This window comes from Prionailurus viverrinus, chromosome C1 (genome assembly GCF_022837055.1).
Source record: "Prionailurus viverrinus isolate Anna chromosome C1, UM_Priviv_1.0, whole genome shotgun sequence".
Taxonomy (NCBI): Eukaryota; Metazoa; Chordata; class Mammalia; order Carnivora; family Felidae; genus Prionailurus; species Prionailurus viverrinus.
Window position 1 is genome coordinate 197,914,179 of NC_062568.1, and position 22,000 is coordinate 197,936,178.

Below are 22,000 nucleotides of genomic sequence, written 5' to 3' on the forward strand. Positions count from 1 at the left end.
TTGCTGTGTGACCTTGGACAAGGCACAACCCCCCTCTAGGCCTTGGTCTCCCCAGGTGCTATGAGGGGGTGGACAGGGGGATGAAAAGCTGGGATCTTATGGCCCCTGATCCTAGGATGGGGACACAGGCCAGGGCCGGGCAGTGAGAAGTTGGCAGAGGGTCTTCCAAGTGAGGAGCCCTGGGCCAGGGAGGGGCATCAGAGCCCAGAGGGAAGTTCATGGCCCCTGGCCCCTGACCAGGCAGCCAAGCCCAGCTGAGGGCACCTGGCATACTCTGCAGTGATGCCTACACGGTAGGTGGCCAGAGGGGCTGGCCGGGAACCCTGTTTTCCTGTCGAAGCAGCGGTGGGAGCCAGGTGGAGGCTGCAGGCGGCCCCTCACCAGCTAGAGGGAGGGCGCAGACCTGAGATACAGCCGGGAGGGGGCTCACCCGGGCGGAGACAAGGGTGGGCCTCGTGCTGGTGCAGTTCCAAAGCGGTCCCTACTCCCTGCCTCCAGGTGTAGGGGGAGGTGGGCATGGGCCTCTCCCTCATCCCTGTGGGTGCTGGGGCCTGGGTCCATGCTCAGTGGGCAGTGTCACACGGGTCACAGGCCCGTGACACATGTCCTCATTCATGACGTGCCATCCATGGTCACGCACATATGCCCCCTACCAAATTGGATAAGCACGCGCACCACAGGCACACGTCCGTGCTTGGATCCGATGGGTGGACACACACACATGATCACAGATGTTCACAAGGGCTCCCAGGACCTCATGAAAACAACCCCTACAGCATGTGATCACACACACACACACACACACACACACTCTCTCTCTCTCTCTCAGAGGCAAGCGGGTGATGTCTCTGTTAGGCTCAGTGTCACTGAGGCCTCAGCTGGGGACAGATGTCCCAGCCACGCTGGGCACCAAATGCCGCTTCCCAGGCAGCCTGACTCTGGCTAACACCAGGTCCTGTGGCGGAGCTCTTGGCCTCCCTGGCACCTGAGAGGAGGGACCAGAGGCTGGGAGCTGCCCGACCTCCGGCCAACCCTGCAAGTCCTCTGATGGCTGACATGACCCGGCGCAAGTCCTCTGGTGGCCGACACGACTTGGGGCCACTTTTAGTTGCTGCCCGGGCCCCACCAGCCTCAGGTCAGAGGTGCCGACGGGGCCCCTGGGTGCTGGTCAGCTGGGCCCTCATGGTCTGGATGCTGCCCAGGATCTTCTTCTGGTGGCCCATGAGGGTGATGCCCAGGGCACGCACGTCCCTGTGAAGGAAGGGCGGTGCTGACCGGGTTGGCCTGGGAGGCCAGGTCCCCCTTCCCTGGAGCTGCCAGCCTGCTTCTGGTCTCCTGCCCTCTCCCCCTGTCCCCACCCCCACGGGCACCACCACCCGGCCCCTCCACTCACTGAGCGTTCATACGCAGCACCATGCCCAGGGAGGAGTATCCACCGGCAGCAAAGTGGTCCCGGTAGCGACCCATGCGGATGGAGTCCAGCCAGTCCCCGACGGTGAGGCCCCCGCCGCCGCCCCCGCCCCCACGGAGGTCAAAGCAGCTCTGGGCAAAGGCAGGGGGCGGGCACCTGAGGCACAGGGGTCTTTGGTAAGTGGCCTGCCAGGGCCTCTGCCTCCCTCAGGGACCCTCGCACTAGCCACCCTCGGCCTCCATCCAGGCTCAGCAGTAGGCAGAGGGTCTGAGAAGCTCACCCCCAGGCTGCAAAGAGAGGGCTGAGGAAGGCCCAGACAGGGCAGGAGTCAGAAGCCCAGGAAGCTCAGAGGTCGAGGGTCCAGGCAGGACAGCAGTCAGGGGCCCAGGCAGGACAGGGGTCAAGGGCCCAGGCAGAATAGCCGTCAGGGACCCAGGTAAGGCAAGGATCAGGGGTCCAGACTTGGGTCAGGAGCCTAAGCAGCGTAGGGGTTTGAGGCCCAGGTTGGGTGAGGTCCAGATGTCAGGGCTTACACTAAGTCTGAGCCTTATCTCAGGAAATACTGGGAGGGCAGCTGGGCTTGGGCAGAGCTGGGGTGGGCACCAGGCACCTGTTGACAGTGGCCGTGGCCCTGAGACTCTCAGGGCTCCGGATGAGGGCATCGAGGACACTGACAATCTGGGAAAAGCGAGGCCGCTGGGCCCTGTCCTTGTGCCAGCAATCGAGCATGAGCTGGTGCAGGGCGCGCGGGCAGCCCATGGGCGCAGGCAGGCGGTACCCCTCCTCCACGGAGCTGATGACCTGGGGTGGGGGCAAGCACAGTGCTGGGCTGGAGGCGGTCCCTCCCTCCAAGGCCCCCAGCGGCCCCTGCCCAGCCAGGGTCCCGCACTCACGTCACGGTTTGTCATGTTCCAGTAGGGCCTCTCCCCATAGGCCAGCACCTCCCACATGACCACACCGAAACTCCACACATCGCTGGCCGAGGAGAAGGTCCGGAAAGCGATGGCTTCGGGCGCCGTCCAGCGGATCGGGATCTTGCCTCCCTGCAAGGCACACAGGAGTGCTGAGGGCCTCTCCCCAACCCGCAGTGGGGAGCTAAGCACTGGGTCCAGGCTGGGAAACTGGCAGTCCAGGAGGGGAGACACGGCCTCCACCTTCCTAGAGCACCTGTTCTGGTCCGGGAGACCTGCACACACAGCTGTCGTGAAGACTGAGCAAAGGAAGTATGTGGCGGGCCTGGAACATAGTAGGTGCTCAGTAAGTATCAGTCAACAGGCTGATGCCTAAGCAAGAGACCAAGCCCACGGAATGTGGCTTGCTCATCACCCTAACTGCTCTTCTTTCTTTCCTTCTTCGTGGGTTGGGTTTTTTGGGTTTGGGGTTTTGGTGTGTTTTTTGTTTTTGTTTTTTTTTTGTTGTGTTTGTTTTTGTCACAAAATCCTTTCTCTAAGTGAAACTTCATTAGGACGCTCAGTGGGTGAGACCTAAGGGAAGGTTCTCGCTGAGGCAGGGTGGGGGGCCTGGGTCCCTGCCCACTCAGCCTCCTGCCTTGAAGGCGGCCCTCAGGGTACCTCTAGAGAAACCCACAGCTCTATGGAACACGTTCTGAAAATGCTAGTTTCTAGCCAATCTTTGCAGACAGCTCTGGAGTGGATTTGTGATTCAGGGAGACGCCACCCCTCCCCACATCTCCCAGAGAGTGAGTGACAAGGGGGAGACCAGCCCTGGTGTCTGCCCAGGCCACCCAGGGGTACAGAAAGGGTGGGAATGGCGGCTTGCATTTCCCGGAGGGGGAAACAGCTGCAGAGAAGAGGTAGGACGTGCCCCAGATTGAAGGCGACCCTGACACTTCCAACTTCACTTGACTACGTGTGAGGAGCCCCCACCCCCACCCCCTGCCACCTTGCCCCTCCCCGGGCCTCCTGGGAAGGGGTGTGGACTGCGCACGGTGGTGGTGTAGGCCGCGTCGGGGTCGTCCTCCAGCACCCGGGAGAGCCCGAAGTCAGACACCTTGCAGACCAGGTTGCTGTCAACCAGCACGTTGCGGGCGGCCAGGTCTCGGTGGATGTAGCCCAGGTCTGAGAGGTAGCGCATGCCGGCACCCACACCTCTGAGCATGCCCACCAGCTGCATGATGGTGAACTGCCCGTCGTGAGTCTGTAGGGGGACACGGCTGGGCTTCAGGAAGGCTCTGGGCAGTTTGCGAAGTATAGGTGGGGCTCTGATGACTTCCCACCCATTTTGCAGAAGGAGAAACTGAGGCCCAGAGAGGTTAAGCCCTGCGCCTGAACGCTCAGCAAATAAATGGTAGGGTGGGGGCTGGGAGTCTAGCGATTTCCACCGCACCCACCATGCCTTCCAGCTGGCTGGAGCCCTGGGTCCCCGCAGAGGCACCCCTCTGAGCCTGTGTGCAGGGCAGAGGACCCGTGTGGCAGAGGGACCTTCATGTGATGGGGCCCTGAAAGGTAATTTGATTGGCTGACCCTTAAGACCCCTCCCCATGCCTCATTCCCCTTCCCCAGGTCCACTGGGTCCAAGTTCCTGAGGGTGTTTGGAGGCCTCACATGATCTCCCAACACCCAGACTGAACTTCCCTCCCCCCAGCCCATGTGGAAGGACGGGTGGGGCACGCACCCTCAGGAAGGCGTCCAGGGAGCCGTTCTCCATGTACTCAGTCACGATCATTGCCAGGCGGCCTGGGGAGGGACAGAGGCAGGGGTGGCTCTTGGTGGGGGGATCAGACCTGCTGATCGGAGACCCCAGGAACATGCCCCCTCTGGGAGCTGCCAGGAGGTGGGTCAGCACTTGACAGCTTCAGAAAGTCTAGGGTTCCCCCTGGGGTCCCGGACTCTGGGCCCCCTCCCAACCAAGTCATCCAAGGACCTGAACCAGGGGGACGGGGCAGGGCAGGGGCAGAGCACGGCAGTCCAGGGATGGACCCAGACTCCTGGTCCTGGGCAGGAGGGGCCCTTCAGGGTGAGGCTGGCCTCGCCTGGCACCTACCACGGGTGACGACACCTTCAAGGCGGATGATATTGGGGTGGTCAAACTGACCCATGATGGATGCCTCGCTCAGAAAGTCCCGCCGCTGTCTCTCTGTGTAGCCGGCTTTGAGGGCCTTGATGGCCACGGGCACGTCCTGCTGCCCTGGCACCCGCAGCCGCCCGTAGCAGACTTCTCCCGACTCTCCTGTGGATCCCGAGCAGGGCAGGCAGGGGAGGGCTATGGGACCCTTCTCTCCACACCTGGTCCCTGGCACGCCCCCTGCCCCACATGTCTGCCGTACGGGCTCCTTGGTTCCCCTCTCCCTCTGCCCTGGGTGCCCCTCCCCCGGGCACCCCCCTGTGCTGTCCCCACCTTCACAACCCCCAAGGCTCACCAGAGCCGATAATTTTCTCGATGTGGATCCTGGAGGCTTCAATCTCTCTGGTGAAACCGTGGCCCGCCTGGCCTGGCTCCTCATAGTTATGGGGTTCTGCATAGAACTGGGGCTCTGGGATCTTCCCTGGGGGATGGTGCAGGGGCAGGAAGACAGGTGGGGGTGCTGAGGGACCAGGAAAGAAGGGCCATCAGGAGGGTGCAGGAGACTTTCTTTCGCAGCGTTCTATGGGCCTGGGAGAGGTCTGGGGTGGGGGCTGGAGGGTAAGGAGCATCCCTGGCTATCTCAGGATGTGGCGGCAAACAGTAGGTGCCTAATGTGTGCTTACCGAGCGATAACAGGGTCTCTGTGGAGAAGCTATGGGGTCTCTAGAGGACACTGGGGTTTCCAGTGAGTTCTGAGTATATCTGCTGTTAGGTTTTCTGGGGTCACTGCTAGAGTCTTTAAGGTCTTTCTAAATCGTTCTGGGGTAGAAACGTAGCAAAAATGTTTTCGTCACAAAGGCCAATTTTGATTCACAGTAGTTCTCTAGAAGACTGTGTTAAGGAGGATTCTGATGTTGGCGTTCAGCTCAGTGAGAATCAGTACCATAAGTAATACTAACGTCTACCATGGGCACAGAAGTGCGGTACGGAGGTAGGCTTTCTCCTAATTATCCTTGTTTTCTGGGGCCTCTGCAGGGTCCTGAGAAAGCTCTCGGTAGCACAGGTTCTTATCCAAGAGCATATGATGCCCCCCTGCCCCCCACCAGTGTGCAGAATTGTGCGTGAGCGCACAAACTTGTGCATTTCCCTGGGCGGAGGGTTTTTAGCCTTCTCAGCGGCGTCTGCAAACCCAATAAAGGGAAGCAGCACCTGAGGCCTCAGGTCTCTATGACCTCGCTGTCTTTCCCTGGGGCTCTGCTCTTCCCTGTGGGCCCTTGCTCCTCCCACCCGTGCCCTCCCCGGGCCGGTGCTGGTTCCCACTGTGACCCCACGTCCCTGGGTCCCCCGCACTCACCCTGCCCGTTCTGATACTGCATCTTCTCGTCAGAGTCCTGGAAGGCCTTGCTGTAGCCACAGTGCCTGTGGAGGACGCCCCTAGCCTCAGCCCTGACCCCGTGCAGGGCCAGAACGCCTCCCTTCCAGCTCCTTCCCCTTCGGGGTCAGCCCCTGCAGAGGGAAGTCCCTGCCCTCCGGCTCTCGACCCGGCTGGACCGTGACATCTTTGACAATTACAACTTGCGAAGTCAAGCGCACTCGGCCCGCACAGCAGTCTATGCATTATCGGCCCCGTTTTACACGAAACCACCCTTGGTGGGGTGGCCGGGAGGCGAGGCCTCGGGTGTCTACCGCACTGTGTGACCTTGGCAAGCCCCCTCCCTCCCCTGGGCCTGTGTCTCCAGGAAACAGTACAATGCTTCCAATCCTCACTGCCTGTGACAGGAAGTACACAAGCGTCCTCATCGCTACCTCCCTCTGCGATGGAGTCAGAGAGAGAACAACGGCTTCAGTTTTGGCAGACCTGGGGTCCCGTCCCAGCTCTGACATCTGCTTGGTGGAAGAGGCCTAACGTCCCTGGTCCCCAACTAGCTCCCCTGCAACACAAGACCAGGATCTCCACATCACAGGCTTAAACAAGGTGGTCACCCGAAGTGATGTCCACCCCATGGACTGCACGGGAGCGCAATTCCAAGCCAGGGGCCCTGATAAGGTCCCTCGGGAAAGACGGACCTGGGTGAACAGGGAAAAGAGGAGGGTCCGGGACAAGCCCGGGGTCCTCTAGCCTTTCGAGGTTGTTCAGAGACGAGGGGCTAGCAGAGAGGAAGAAGGGCAGGCCAGAGAGGCGGACAGAAAATGGGGGATGTGCGGGGCATGCGGGGGAGGGGGGCGGGTAGCGGGCAAGACAAAGTGAAGGAGGAAAGAAGAGCAGGTTTATATGAGGAACCTGCCCGCAGGCACAAGGGGAACACTGGCTTGGTGGGGCTCGGCACGGGCTGGGGACACAGGGCTCCAGAGGAGGGGCTTGGGGTGGCTGGGGGCAGGGACCACACACCTCTTTTTGCAGATAAGCAGGAGCAGAAGCACCACCAGACCCGTGATGAGCGTCAGGCAGATCCAGACAATGGTCCTGGTGTCATAGCGGGGCCCTGCAGAGGAGGAAAGCGGGGTGGGGCACCAGCCTCTCAGGCCCGGGGGTCTGGTGGCTCTTCCGGGCTCGGTGGGCAGCGTCCTCAGCTGTGAGTCAGCCCAGAGTCCGGTCACAGGCCACCTCCCCCTCTGCCCCCACCCTCCACTAAGCTTCCCTTTCAAGACCCTGCTCACCCATGCTTCCTGGCTTCCCGCCCCGGTGCCACCACTTCCTGGGGCTCTGTGAGCCGCAGAGAATCACTAGACTTGTCTGAGCCTCAGTTTCCTCAGCTGTAACGGGCCTGTCCTGCCTGATAGTCAAACAGTAACAAAGCCGAATGTGCTGAGAGGTGCGGGTTTCACTCCCAATTACAGGGCAATCCCAGGATCATCTTGTGTTTAGACAAGAAAGGTGTGGCTCAGAGAACTCAGGGAACTTACTCAGGGTCACACAGTAAATGGGACCGAGCCAGGCAGGATTCCTATCTGGCACAGGAGTGCCAAGGCAGTGCCAGTGGAAGGGGGTCATGAACTCAGCCTTGAACCTTTCTATCCCAGTACCACCCCGGGGAGGGTACCCGAGTGTAGAGCTGAGAAAGGACCCCAAGCAGCTGGAGACAGGGGCAGGGCGTTTCCAAGCCTGAAGGCGCCTCAGAATCACCCCGAGGGCTTACTAAACGCTGCATTGCTGGGCCCTCACCCCAGGGTTTCTGATTCAGAAGGTCTGGTGTGGGGCCTGAGAACCAGCATTTCTAGTACCTTCCGGGTGATGCTGCTGCTGATCCCAGACTACGCTGTGGGAACCACTATTCTGGAGGCTGGGGGCAGGAGGATACTGCGGAAGGGGCACAGAACTCGTCCCCAGACTGACCAGGCTTGAATCCTGCCTTGCTGGGTGACCTCGGACGATTCATTTTACTGCTTTGATCCCCATTTTCCTCATCTGTGAAATGGGGATGTGGATAACGGCAACGCACCAGAGGGCCTCTGGGACGGTTATAAGGTGACCGTGCTGGCAAAGGGCGCCATGCCACCCGCACGCCACACCGATACTCAGGAAAAGCCAGTGGCAGATGGGTGGTTATCAGCTCTGTCCCTTCGGGCAAGTAACCTCCCTTCTCTGAGCCTCAGGCTTTCACCTGTGAAAATGCCAACCCAGCACAGGCACCCGCTCAGCACATCCCCTTCCTCTCACCCCCCCACGGCCCCTGGCCTGGCCCGGCTCCCTCGTCCTCCCCTGCACTCACGGGGTTTCCCGGTCTCCACCTCCATGGCCTGGCTGAAGCGGCCGCAGCCTGCAGAGGTGCGGGCTCGGACCTGGAACATGTAGCGGGTGCCCGGCTTGAGGCCCGACACGGTGGCCCTGGTGGTGACGGCCTTGAGGGTGGAGTAGCTCTGCATCTCCTTGTCCTGCCCGCGAGAGGGGTGGTCGGCCAAGGGTCCTCCCGCCTGCTTCCCCTCCCCCCTCCTCCCTTCCCCGCTGGTACCTTCTCGTAGTACTTGATCTCATACTCCAGGATGATGCCATTGGGTTGCTCTGGCTCCTGCCACAGCAGGGAGACGCTGGTCTGGCCCGCCCGCTCCTGGCGGATCACCACCACCTGGGACGGGGCTGGGGGTGGGAGGCCAGCCTCGGTCAGATGGGAGGGTGGGTGATAATGGAGCCCGGCCTCTGTCCCAGGGACCCTGGCTTGGGCCGTGTTCACCTTGCCAACAGTCCTGCCCCGGCCCTAGGCCAGCCGGCACCCTCCAATCCTCCTAGCAAATCACCGGCTGCCGCTCTGGTCGGTCACCCGGGGTCGGCACAGCCTGGCTGCGGTCCAGGGGTCTAGGACGCTGGGGTTGGCTTGACCCAGAGGAGGCCTGACTAGTCCAGCTTCCACTGCCTCCACCTCCCCGCTGGCCAGGCCCATCCCCTGGCAGCGTGCTGGAGCCCCGCCAGCCTCATCCAGCAGACACCCTCGTCCACGTGGGGCCCCACCACCCGATGCCTCCCACCCCGAGCCCAAGGCCTGGAGTGGAGCAGGATCTCAGGGGTGCCTGAGGAGGAAGAAGAAAAGGAGAAGGGAGGGAGGGGCAGGACGGAAGGAAGCAGCGTCCTCACCGCCTGCGCTTGGAGAGTGTGACTGCAGCAGCTCTGACACTCAGGGGAAGGACCTGAGCTGAGCCCATCTGAGCTCAAGCATTCCCGTGTCACGCTAGGTCCCCAGTGCACCCCCGTTACTCACTGACCGAGCCTTTCAGTCCCTCCCTCCCTCCTGCGTTCGGTGCAGTTACCCCTGATGTGAGTCTGCTGGGAAGTACCAGATACAGACCCCACGGCAGCCAAGCTGACTCTCGGCCCCACACCTCCAGGGTCCCCCAGCTGCCCCCGGCTGCCCCCCACGCCCAGTTCTTGCTCCCTATCAGGGCATCCTGTCTCCCCGGAGCTCCCTGAAGGCAGGGACTACGCACAGCAGGTGCCCAATAAATACTGCTGGGTGGCTTTGACGTGAAAAATTGAGAAGTCCAGAGTGAAGTTGGAGAGTGTGGCACAGGGGGCCCCCCACCAGCCTGGGAATCAGGCCTGGGTTCACAACCCGGCCTTCTCTTGCTGGCTGGGACCGATACCATCTGGGGGGGGGGGACACTTTCCCCAACCAGAAAGAGAAGCTAGAAGCACCACCAGCCAGGAGGAGGTGAGGATCAGATAAGACCATTGTGGTGCCAGCAGTATGTGGGCGCCTCTTAAAAACCAAAGAACTTCCAAGGCCAGAGGTCCCGTGTGAGTGGAGCAGACACAGGGGGACAGAGCGCAGAGGTGGAAGGAAAACAGGGTGGGGTCACCTGAGGGCTCCAGGAGGAGGTGGCTGCCGAGAAGACAGAGTGGGAGGGAGAGGGGGGAAGGGGAGAGGTGAGAGGGAGGAGGGAGAGGGGAGAAGGAGGACAGAGCGGGGAGGGGCCAGCATTCTGTGAGGCTAGACCTCACCCATTTGCTCAGGGCTGTTGTCTGCCCTGGCCCCCTCAGGATTTCCTGAATGCCTTCCCCACATGCCTTGTGGTCCGCTAGGACCTGGGGTTCCTGTAGTGACCACGGCAGCCCTCGAGGAGCTTATGATCTATGACAGAGACAGAAAGCAAGAAGGTAAATCCATGTGCAGTCAACAGGTTGGTGAAGTGCCATGAGGGACAGAAGAAGGCACTGCGTGTGATGGAGGAAACGTTGTGTGCAGGGGCCAGGTGGAGTCAGGCCATTTCAGTTGGGGGTGGTCAGAGTGGGCCTCCCCAAGGCAGGGGTGACAGTGGAACTGAGGACTGAAGGAGCCAGCCACTGGACCTCACAGGGAGGGGCCTGTCGCTCAGAAAGAGAGGTAAAGCCAAGGTCCAGGGCAGGGCAGGGCAGGGGGAAGCGCGAGGCTGGAGAAGGTGGGTAGGGTGGGTGGCATGGGTGTCCCTCGGCCCTGGGAGGATCGGAATGGGATCTGAGCTCAGGCTGAAGCTGGTAAAGGGCTCGTGTAGGACCGGGCCTCGCTTACATCTGGAAAGCTCATTCAGGACGCAGTGTGAGAAGGCGTCACGGGGCGAGGGGAAGGGGGTCCCTGTGGTGGCCCACACAGCACACGCTGGGGGTGTGGACAGTGCTGTGGACTGAATTGTGTCCCCCTCCCAAATTCACATATTGCAGCCCTAACCCCCAACCTGGTAGTCTTTGTACGTAGGGTCTTAGGGAGATAATTAGGTACAGAGGGGGTCATGCAGGTGAGACTCTCATGATGGGATCAGTGCCTTTATAAGAAAAGCCACCAGACACTTCTCTCTTTCTCTGCCTTGTGAGGACACAGCAAGAGGGCAGCTGTCCACGAGCCGGGAAGAGGGTTCTCACTAGAAACCAAACCGGCCAGCATCTTGATCTTGGACTTCCAGCCTCAAGAACCGTGAGCAAAAACCTCCAGGGTTTAAGCCCCCAACCTACGGTATTTTGCTATGACGGCCTGAGCAGAGTAAGGCAGATGCACTGGAAGGACTCTGAGGGGGCGGTGGTCACCTGAAGTGGGGCCCGGTGGGGCCGGCGGGTGGTGGAGGAGGGAGGGAGGGAGGGAGGGAGGGAGAGTCAGGCTGACAACGGGGTGTGGGGCTCCAGCATCCCCCTGAACAGTGGTGCCGTGTCCTGAGGTGGGGGGCCTCTGGGAGGTGCAGGTCTGGGGGTGCTGTGTGGCTAAAACACATCCAAGTGGGGGCGGGAGTGGGCAGCTAGGCCTCAGGGGAGAGGTCCGTGCTGGTACATTTGTGGGATGTCACACAGAGCGGATTCCAAGCCACGGGCCCTGATAAGATCACTCGGAAAAGATGGACCTGGCTGAACAGGGGAGGGAGGAGCGTCTGGGACAAGCCCAGGGTCCTTCCAGCCTTTTGAGGTTGTTCGGGGAAGAGGGGCTGGCAGGATGGACAAGGGCAGGCCAGACAGGTGAACAGAAAATGGGGGATGTGCAGGGCTTGGGGGCAAGACGCAGGTGTTCCACCAATGAGAAAAGAACAGGGAGAGAAGTCCCTGCGGCGTGTGGCCCGGTGGAGGCATTGGACTTCAGGGGCCAGGTGGGGAAAGATGCCTGATAGGAGCCGCCCAAAGAGGCTCACCGATACAGCGAGGACGCAGATACAGCAGGACAGACAGCTCTTTCAGGAAGGTTTCCTGGGAACGGAAATGGTCTGGGGGCTGGAAGGGAGCGTGGCTTCAAGGGAGGGTTTCTCTTTTAACGATGGAGCGTACTGACGGTGTCGGGAATGTCCCTGGGTTTTACTCCACCTGCACCCCGGCCAGCCAGCCGCCTGCCCCAGTCTCCCTGGAGACCAGTGGCCGAGGGCAGGGCCCCACGCACCAGGCACACAGGCCTATTCCCCACTGTGTCGCCAGCCCCGAGCACAGAGCTGGGCATTCGGTGCGTGCCCCACAAATGTCGGTTGGAAGAGGGTCTCTTGAATGGACAAAGCCTGGCATCAGGGAGGGGGTGCCCTGGGCTCACAGTTGGATCTCCTGTTTCACTTGGGTGCGAGGCAGACCTGGGTTTGAATCCTGCCTCTGCCACTTCCTGTGGGGTGACACAGAGCCTCAGACTCCTCCTCGGTGACATGGTGAGAATAGTGACTGCTGGACCAGGCCTGCATGGTGCTGGGGGGAGATGGGGTCGGGGCCACGGTGGGCTTAGATGTGTGATGGGGTGGCTGTTAATGGAGAAGCTACTGTGGTGGGCTCTTGGGCCGGGCTGTCACTTGACAGGCAGGACTCACCAGAATTTGGAAAGGGAGGGGCTCCAGGGGCTAAATTCAGCCCAGCAACTGTCTAGACACACAGAGATAAATGGCTGTTGTCCAAACCAGTGCAACCAAATCCCTCCCAGGGGCAGCAGTGGCAGGTGTTCTGGAAAATGATAATCAGAGTGATTTTATTTTTTAATGACATTTATTGAGCAGGTACCTTGGGCCAGGTGCTGGGCTCGGAGTTTTCATTTCTCTCACTTAAGCCCCCAAATAGGACCTGAGGCACGTACTGTTATTCCCAGTGCACCAAGGAAGAAACAGAGGCAGAGAGAAAGCTCTGGAACCCAGGCCTACGATGGCCATGGAGGCCCGTCTCTGACCTTGTCGGATTTCTCCCACCTACGGGGCAGGATCTACTTTTCTAAGGGTGTGGAGAGCCTGCAACTCCCAGTCCTGGGGAGGAAGGCTGGGCCAGGAGAGGCAGGCACTTGCCCGAAACACCACCGCGTACGGGGCGGTGCTCCGATCCTGCGAGGGCCAGGGGCCAGGGAAGCCGGGGCACGGAGCATCTCCGCCTACCTGCCTGGTTCGTGGTGATGTTGACAACAGCCGCCCGGCGGGGCTCGGGGCTCAGGTCGGACACGCCGTTGACGGCCTCGATCCAGAAGGAGTAGTTCATGTGGGCCAGCAGATTGGCCACCAGCAGGCTGGCCCGCACCAGGCTTGTCTGCTGGGGCACGAAGCGGGTGCCACTCCCACACGTCTCGCAGTGGCCCAACGCCCAGGGGCAGCGGCGGCACACGGCGTTGTAGGTGATGTCGTTGCGGCCGCCTGGGTCCAGGGGGGGGGCCCACTCCAGGGTCACGGATGTCCCATTCACGCTGGAGATCAGGTTCACCGGTGCCGAGGGCGGCCCTGGGGAGGAGAGAACGGCGGGCGGCCATGGTGGGCTGCAACGGCCTCCCACTCATCACACACCAGGGAAGGGCCGGGACTCCCCCCGTGATACGTGGGGCTCCCCAAGGGTAAGGTCACCCCTTCTCCAGCCTCGGGAAGCTCCCTGATGGCCGAGGCGGTGCCAGCCCGGACCACGGCGTCAGGTCCGCGTGCAGAACCCCCTGCCCTGTCCCGCCACAGGACCTACAGGGATCGGGGTTTGCGTTTCCCAGCGTTTTCATGCAGAGCAGGTGGACACACTGACAACCCTGGGGGGGAGGGAGAGGGGCCCACAGCAGCCACCCTGGGGGCGGGAGCGAAATGCCTCTGTCATTTGCGCGCCGCATTTCACTCCTTCACCCTGCGCTGGACCTAAAGCACAGACCGCTGAGCACCGCTTGGGCGTAAAATGGAGGCTCCGGGAAGCCCAGTGGAGGTCTCTGCAGCAGTGTGTGCCCAGAGCCCCAGTCTGGGAAGCGCAGAGGTTTTGGAGAGAAAGGTGGGGCTGGGGTAGGCTCCTGGGGGCGGGGATTCGAGTCTGGAGGGACTGGGGGTGCTGAGGGGGGTGGGCCCTGGGGCTCAGAATTTCAAGCCTCAGCATCTCAGGCGGAGACTCTCAGATCTCAAGAAAATAGAAGAGTAGAATCTCAAAACCACAGAGAATAGTAGAATCTGAAGGGTGCGGAATACTAAAAGCTTAGTCGTTTACAGTCGTAAGATTTCTAGAACCCGAGGGCACTGAATTGTGGATTTGGAGAAAAACTGGAGTCCGGCTAGCTGAGAACAAGTGTCCGTGACCTAGAGCTGGGCTCACCTTGCCTGCAAAGCCCGTGGTAGGCGCCACATCGCGCAGCCATCCTTTCTGTATCGGCAGGTCCCATGTGGGGAAAACGCATGGGTCTGGGCAGGACAGTGGACGGAGGGAGGGAGGGACAAAGTGTGTGTGTGTGTGTGTGTGTGTGTGTGTGTGTGCATGCCACGTACAGGGAGCCCGGGAGCTGGGTGTGATGGAGGTGGGGGGGAGGGGGAGACTGGAGACCGACTCGGGGGGCAAAACCAGTGAGAAGTGCCCCTCACTCCACCTCAAGAGACCAGCACTGGCAAACGGGGTAGGCTGAGCTGGCTGCCACGCCTCCCAGCCGGGATGGGAGCGTGAGAGGCCCCTTCCGGCCAGGAGAGGAGGCCATGAAGGAGCCCCGCCCGCAGCACGCAGAACGCCCAGGCACACAGCCCTGCAGGCGCGGTGTCAGAGCCCCTCGGAGTCCCCTCAGGTGCACAGGGCATGAGCACACGCAACCACGCCCTCTCCGGGCACACGCGCCTCCCCTGCTGGGCCACGTGCGCACACGCTGGGCTCACAAGGCACATTCGTCCAAGCTCTGCGGGGACCTAGGAATCCCCTACAGGGACCCACATGTGCACACGCACCCCTCAGAGTCCTTTGCGTACGTGGGCACGAGACTCTCACGCTCGCGCCCAGGCACACAAACACTATGCGGGCCCCTCTTACGGGAGCAGCTGCCGACACAGACACACACAGTGTTCTGATCGCTGCCGGCCTTCCAGGGCACACCCAGAACCAGACACACGCGTGCCACATCCAAGCAGGCGGCCACACATAATTCCTATACACACTCACCCCAAACCCCACACCCACTAAGGCAGCTCAGGCAGTCCATCGAGGACGGTGGCGGTTAGGGGGCTCCTCTGACGGGCCCTTGCTTCACGGGAACCCCTGGCTCGCCCACCCCAGCTCCCAGGACAGCAGGATCACTGCCGGATCAGAAGATGACCCAAAACGCCTGGTACCGGGCGGGGCATGAGTCCAGCTCTCGCCTGCTCCCCGAAGCAAAGAGGAAAGACTGAGGGAAGGAAGGAAGGAAGGATTTCCCTGTAGAGATGGCAGGTGACATGTGACAAGAAGTAGGGACCTCAGAGAGGTCAAGGCCACCACGGAGGAGTCAGTCGGAGTCACCCCCCTTACCCCAGACTGGCCCCCGGCCCAAGAGAGCCACCTGTCCCTGCCTCACCCACAGAGCACTGACTGGGTCCCTGGAGTCCTGGGAGCATGCGGTCCTGGCCCGGTCTTGATCTCCAGGATGCTGGGGCTCGGGGTGGTACTCACGGGTGCAGGCTGCAGACGGTGGGTCCAGGGCCGCACGGTAGTAGCTGAGGTCACAGTGGCAGGCCTGGGCAGCGGGGGCTGCAGAGTGGCTGTGGGGAGGGCAGCGGGCGCAGAGCTGGTCCCCAGGGGCCGACTTGTAGAAGCCCAGCTCACAGGCTGCGGAGGACAAGGCGGCTTCAGGTGAGCCAGCCGGGCCACCCTGGCAGGCCTCGGGGCAGCTTTCCCTCTGACCCAAGGCTTCCAGTGGGATCTCCGGAGGGACACGGGTGTAGCCCTTCAGCATCACCAGGTCCTACCCTCATCTGCAGATGGAGGGACCGAAGCGCAGAGAGAGGGCCTGTGACTTACACAGGGTTGCACAGCTAGTCGGGGGCAGAACTGAGGCTGGGACCCCGATACCTGAGTCCCGGCCCCGAAGTCGGCACAGGAAAGAGCCTCTTCAAACCAGAGTCACGTCTCCCGCTGCGGCCCTTCCCACCCAGGCCGGTCTCCAGCCTGAGTCTGCCCATCACCGGACACCGGGCCCTGAGTGAGACACTGCCTCGGGTGTGGGGGTCAGGAGGCTCAGCATCCAAGGGTTGGGGTTGGGACTTGGGTAGGAACGAAAGCTGGAAGGGAATGGTGCAGGTGGGAATGTGACTGGAAAAGAGACCCAGGTGATAGGACCCCTATAAAAATATAGATTCCAGGCCCCACCACGGCCAACCAGTTAGAAGAGCCAGGCGTGGGGCCTGGGGATCTGTTTTCCAAGCTCCCCAAGCAATGCTGACTCTCCAGGACTCACAGGCTCCCGCCCCTCCCAGAGCCTGTCACCGTGACCGGGACTGACCAGTCTTGTACGTGACCTTCTCCCCGGCCTCCGCCACACTTGCTTCATCTCTCACCTGGATGACCCAGCCTCCAGCCTTGCCTCCCCAGTCCCCAGTCCCAGCTGCCAGTGTGACTGCCATTCATTCTGCCCTCACAGAGCCAGCACCTTGGGGTGCGGTAAACGAGGCCGTGATCATTGCCAGGAAGGAAATAAAGCGGGTGAGGTGGCAAAGGGTAAATTGTGCGAGGAGCTACTTTCTCAGGGGAGGAAATGGTATTTGGATCGTGTCTAAGCAGTAAGAAGTTGTCAGCCACACAGGGAGTGGGGGTATTCTACGTTACGGAACTCCCTAAAACGACACCTGACTTGGTCACTGCCGGTTCACACCCTCACGGCCTAACAATAAAGCGTGGCAGGCACAGCCCTCCCGCAGCCTCCTCCAGTGTCACCTCTCACTCGCCATCCACAGGCCAAACTAAAGGACCGGCCACTCCCCACACCCAGCAGGTTGTTTCCTGCGTCGGGGCCTTTGCACGTGCTAAGCCTTCTTCCTGGGATGGCTTGTCCTTTCTGTCCACCTGTCACACTCTCAAGATTCATCTTCCTGTCCCTTGGAACGAAGCCTTTCTCCACACCTCCACGTGTACGCACACACACACACATATGCAGGTGCGTAGAAACAACTCCTCCCTGCCCCACTTCTGCAGTCCCTGCTCAGTATCGCCACCAATAACACTATGGCTGTACTTGTGTATCGGTACGTCTGGCCCTCCTCCTAAACCGGAAGGTGCTTGTGGGCAGCTCCTGGTGAACAAGGGCAGGGCTGCCCTATTCATCTCAAACTTCCTAGAGTCTGGCTCGGAGCAGAAGCGGTCAGTGCCAAGTTTTCAAAGTGAGCTAATCCCGCCGTGATCTGCTCTGCAGCAGGGAGAGATCCCGGGAGTTCAAGGAGGACCAAATGCCACCTAGCCGGGTGGTCCTCAGCTGCACCACGGACCTGACCTCCTTTGCAACAGGGGCCACCGGGAAGTTCACTGTGTATTATAACAGCTAAAATCAAGTTAATTTGTAAAATGCTACAGGCTTGAGAGAAAACCCGGCATCGGGAGAAATGATACCGCTTCCCAGACTCAGAGGGGGTGGAGCCAGAAGGGGCTCACAGGTTGGAGAGTTGGCGAACGTGTGCCTCAGTTTTGAGACTTCTTCCCTCCCCCCTGGAGAGACCCACGAGGGCTCAGGGCTCGCTGGGAGCTCCGGGTTGTGGGGCTCCTAGCTGACTCCTAGCTGACGCACCGTGATCTCACCTCCTCCTCCCAGAAGCCCTCCGGGAGACAAAGCCCTGGGGCACAGCCTAGGAGCCTTCCTCCAGGCCCAGGAATGGGGCAGAGGAAGGTTTTGTGCTTCATCAGCAAACATTTGTTGAGCCTGTTGTTGAACTGAATGACAGTGACCCTCCCCATAGTTAGCAGATCCATGTCGGCTAGCAGTTCGGGACCATTCGCTCATTCCTCCCCTCATTTATTCCTTCACCCACATTTATTGAGATTCTGCCACGGAGCCGAGATACGAGGAGTCGGTCCTGCTCTCAATGTGCCATCGGAGCAGTGAGAGGCACACAGCACACGTATGGTGACACCCTGGGGTGATTCATGGCATAAAGCAAGCACAGCACGACAGCCTGCAGGTCTTGAGCCCCTGGCCGTTCAGAGTCCATCTGGTTCTTGTCAGTTAAGAGTGGAAACTTGGAAGCAGGCTGCCTGGGCTCCTCTTCTGCTCTAGGCGAAGGGACGCTAGGCAGCCTGCTGGGCCTCAGTTTCTTCATCTATAAAATGGGGATAATAATAGTCCCCCACCTCCCTGGGCTGTTGTGAGGATGGCATGAGCAAATGCATGTGAATTCACGTCAGGACAGCGCCTGGCACTTATCACAATGCTACGTGGCTGCCATTAATACATTTGTTTGGCAGAGAGGAAACCGGCCGGCGGAGTGCCTTGCTCTAGGCTCCTCGCTGGGCCAGAATGCAAACCCAGGTGGGGGAGCCTCTGGAGCCCGGGCCTTTCCCCCACCAGCCTCTCAACATGGACCGGGGCTTAGAGACGGCCTGGCCATTCTGCCGCTCACCGATGGGCGGTTCTCACGCGCTCTGCTAATACCCATATGGCTGTAACGTGTCAGAGCCAGATTAATCCGCGCAATGAAAATAAAATAATCTTTAATAAGAATACTAATCACCAGGCCTCGGGGAGCCCGGAGACCTGGAGGCAGAGCCGGGAATTAATGGCCGAGACAGATGGAGCGGCCCTGGGCAGGGGCCCGGCCCCGCCCGCCGACCCAGGGCGCTTCCGGAGTCTGCGTGGCCCGCGTGTCGGCCGGGAGCCAGGCGGGGCTGCTGCCCCTGCCGAGGGCACCTTGCCCAGGCCGCCTGTCAGGCCGGCAGCTGCCTGAGGCCCCACCACCTCTCCCCTCTCCCCCGCCAAGAGCCTGAGATTTGACAAATAAGGTGTCTGCCGGTGGATGACCAAAGGAAATTAATTCTAAATCAGATTTTAAACACAGTCAGGAAGGCAAAAGAGCTCGTCGCTCACGCTCCCCCTCCGAAACGAGACGCTCTGATATTTATAGAAAAATGATTAGGGCCTCGGAGGGTGGTTTGTATTCTGCGTCCAGGTGACGGGAAGGACGGCAACCAGGACTTCAGACTCGGGGCTGCTGCTCTGCTGGGTGATGTTCTGAGAGGTCTCTCCCCTTCCCGGGGAGGAGGGGGCTGCAGCCAGCTGTGGGGGGGGGGGGGGGGGGGGGGCGCCTGGGTCTGGAACTGTGTTGTGAGGGGACCGCTCTGCTCAAGGAGTTGGGAGATCTGGGATGCAATCACACCCCTAGCTGTGTGCCCTTGGGCCAGTCACATCACCTGTCCGGGCCTCCGTTTCCCTACTGGCAGACTGGACGAGCTCCGCCTGGCTCTGACGTTCTTCTGTGGGTCTCTGAGGCCTGAGGGGTCTCGGTGAGGCCTCAAAGAGCCGGGCAACTGGCTTGGTCCCTTTCCCATGGGCTTTCACTGTCTTCTCTGTCAAACTGAGTGCTTCCTGGCCACCTCTGAGGAGAGCGGTGAGGGTGAAACCAGGGGGAAGGGAGGCCGGGAGGGAGGCCATCGCCGTGGGCCGGCCCCTGCTGCAGGCCTCAGGCTCTGGATCCTCCCTTTTTGCTAAGAAGGAAGGTGGAGGGTTCAGGCCGGGCAGGCGGGGACCCCAGGGCCCAGCCTTCCTCCTCAACGGTTTGCTCAGAGACAACTGTCTGATGGAGAAGCCAGGGGCCCACGGTCCTCAGGGAGTCCCACGCAGGTGGATCGGTGGTGGAGGGAGCCGCAGCTTTGAAAGGACAACTCAAGCAGCCCAGAAGGGCACCCCCAGTCTGTTCCCAGCTCCTGCTTGGCCCCCCAGCCTCCCCACTCTCAGGGTACCCACCCAAGGAGGGGTGAGGATGGGGACCGCTGGCAGGGCCTCGCATCGGGCGCGGGGGGGGAGGCTCAGTTTCAGGCCCACGTTGCTTCTTCAAAGGAGGTTACACAGACCATCACAGAAACCCGCGACAGGAGTGAGCGAAGTCTCTCCCCGTGCCACCTACCACTGGCATCCCGTCCCCAAACCTCACTGCCTGCCGTGCGTTAGGAATTAATATTTTTTTTTTTAAAGATTTTTTTTTTCAACGTTTATTTATTTTTGGGACAGAGAGAGACAGAGCATGAACGGGGGAGGGGCAGAGAGAGAGGGAGACACAGAATCGGAAACAGGCTCCAGGCTCTGAGCCATCAGCCCAGAGCCTGACGCGGGGCTCGAACTCACGGACCGCGAGATCGTGACCTGGCTGAAGTCGGACGCTTAACCGACTGCGCCACCCAGGCGCCCCAGGAATTAATATTTTTTATAAAACCTGTAATTATCTCGCAACTGGCATAATTATGTTGTATTGTGATTTAGATGTAAAATTCGAAATGTGCCGCCATTGCTTAACCCCGCTTTGACATTTCTTTGTTATTTTTTATTAATGTGCCAGTGCTGCCAGGAAACGAGACTGGCCTCGGCCTCTCCCAGCCCTGGGACGGTCCTGCTGCCCGGGACTTGGGAGCTTTTACCAGGAGTGCTGCCCTTGACTCGCTGTGGGACCTTGGGCAAAACACACTCCCTCTCTGGGCTCCACTCCCCACCCCTGTCGAACAAGGGGGCTGGAGCAGGACCGGAGACCCCCGATCCCCCAGTCAGGAAGACCAGTCTCCCTCCCACGAGCAAGTGTGTCCCACGGCACGCTGGACAGACAAGGGGCTTACTTGCACCAGAGTTGGGGCCAGCGGCTGACCTTGAGCAGGTATCCGCTGAGCAGCTGGCCTGATTATTATGGCCTGTGCTATGCCAGTTCCTAACTGCTCTGATGTTACCCCAGAGAGGAGGGTGGTGGGGTCTGGCAGAAGGCTCTAGGGACAGAGGGAGCAGCTGAGGGCTCTGGAGGGAGCCAGCCTGGGATCAGAGCCCTACTCTGTGACTTAGGTGGAAGAGGCTCAGTTTGTTGCATCTGTAAGATGGGGAGACACGACCTCACTCGGAGGACCTTTGTAAGCATGAGAAAGTGTGTGAACTCCCCGGCTGCACGGACCCCCTGTGCCGAAACCCCCTTCCTGGGCCACACTAGATGCTCAACAGAATGAGTAACTGCCGTGAGGAGTAAAAAGCACTCATTCACGTGGCAAACGCTCAACAAATTGTCGCTAAGGGACTTTATTATCCGCACCAGAATGAGGGGATGTTGGAAGCCACTCAGGCAGGGAGAGCGCTGGTGCTGGGCCAGGGATAGGTTACGCACCTACACATGGCTCCGAGCAAGACAGACCTGACTCAGGCCCCAGCTCTAGCTGTCACCAGCCGGGAGGCCTATGCAGCGACACTACCTCTTAAGCCTCAGTTTTCCCATCTGTAAAATGGAATGGTAATACCCGCCTTGCTACAGTGAGCAAATGAACTGATGTGTGAGCGTCCCTTTGTGAGCTGTAAAGGCAACGGGGGTGTTTGTTACTGTAATTACCCAGTGGGAAGTTGAGAAGCACAGGGATGGCTGTGACAGGAGCCAGGAGAGGCTGGGAGCCTGGGAGCCTGAGAGCCAACTAGGCCACAGGTGATAGAACAAGTCCAGAAACAGGAAAATGTCACAGAAGGTGCTTTGGGGGTTAGGGCTCTGGAGAAGCAAAGACTCACAGCAGTTGGGAGTGCGAAGAAGGACTTCTTAAGGAAACCAGAGCCCCCCGAGAGGGGCTGGAAAGGGCCTAGTGGCTGCATGGGAGATCCTGATCCCACAGAACTACCTTGAGCATCACCTGAAATTGTCAGCCTGTGGCCTCCTCAGTCCTGTGAGCACTGAGGGGCCCTGCCTGCCCGCTGGGGCCGAGGGATGGGCCCCGTCCCAATTCCTATCTGGGGCCAGGCCCTAGTCTCTCTGCTCCCTGCACAGGAACCTCCTCCTTCCCCAGGAGAACCAGTGGTCCCAACAGCAGGCTTCACTATGCTCTGAGTGGCTGCGCTGCCGTGTGCCCAGCCCCCGGGGAGGCCGAGGAAGGGCAGAGGGCAACCAGGCGGAGACCAGTACAGCTGGGTCACCAGCTGTCTGTCCAGCCGACTCTCCCGGTGACCCGGGTGCTTGGGATGCCTCGTGACACTGCCCCCAGAGGGGCACAGTGCAAGCGTGAGGCACGTCCACGCAGCCTGGGGTGTGGGTCCTGCTCTCGGTCTCTGGCGTGGGAACCCCAGCAGCATGCTCATGGGGAGACAGGTGCCATGCTGCTGCGTTCTCCGCCTTCTCCTTCACAAGGACCTTGGCTGTCCCCTCCCACAGGTCCCTGGGTAAGATCCCCCCCCCACCCCGCAAACACCGGCAGGCTGGTCCAGGTGCCCCAGTGACACACCCAACCTAGAGAGTACCCCCTGGGTGCCCCAGACTCCACTCATGCACCCA

General features: G+C 60.5%; 1 protein-coding gene across 1 annotated transcript in view; it reads right to left on the minus strand.

Annotated features, from left to right (window-relative positions):
- Positions 1-1,136: 1,136 nt before the first annotated feature.
- EPHA8 (EPH receptor A8) overlaps positions 1,137-22,000 on the minus strand; it is a 34,197-nt gene continuing 13,333 nt past the window's right edge. Inside the window, exons 4-17 of the mRNA XM_047871088.1 lie at positions 15,195-15,350; positions 12,713-13,048; positions 8,386-8,510; positions 8,146-8,308; positions 6,825-6,918; positions 5,790-5,854; positions 4,791-4,955; positions 4,415-4,600; positions 4,046-4,107; positions 3,359-3,568; positions 2,305-2,454; positions 2,022-2,212; positions 1,394-1,567; positions 1,137-1,251 (exon numbers count right to left, since the gene is read on the minus strand). Of these exons, the coding sequence (XP_047727044.1) occupies positions 1,137-1,251; positions 1,394-1,567; positions 2,022-2,212; positions 2,305-2,454; positions 3,359-3,568; positions 4,046-4,107; positions 4,415-4,600; positions 4,791-4,955; positions 5,790-5,854; positions 6,825-6,918; positions 8,146-8,308; positions 8,386-8,510; positions 12,713-13,048; positions 15,195-15,350 (2,192 nt within the window). The remainder of the gene's footprint in view (positions 1,252-1,393; positions 1,568-2,021; positions 2,213-2,304; positions 2,455-3,358; positions 3,569-4,045; positions 4,108-4,414; positions 4,601-4,790; positions 4,956-5,789; positions 5,855-6,824; positions 6,919-8,145; positions 8,309-8,385; positions 8,511-12,712; positions 13,049-15,194; positions 15,351-22,000) is intronic.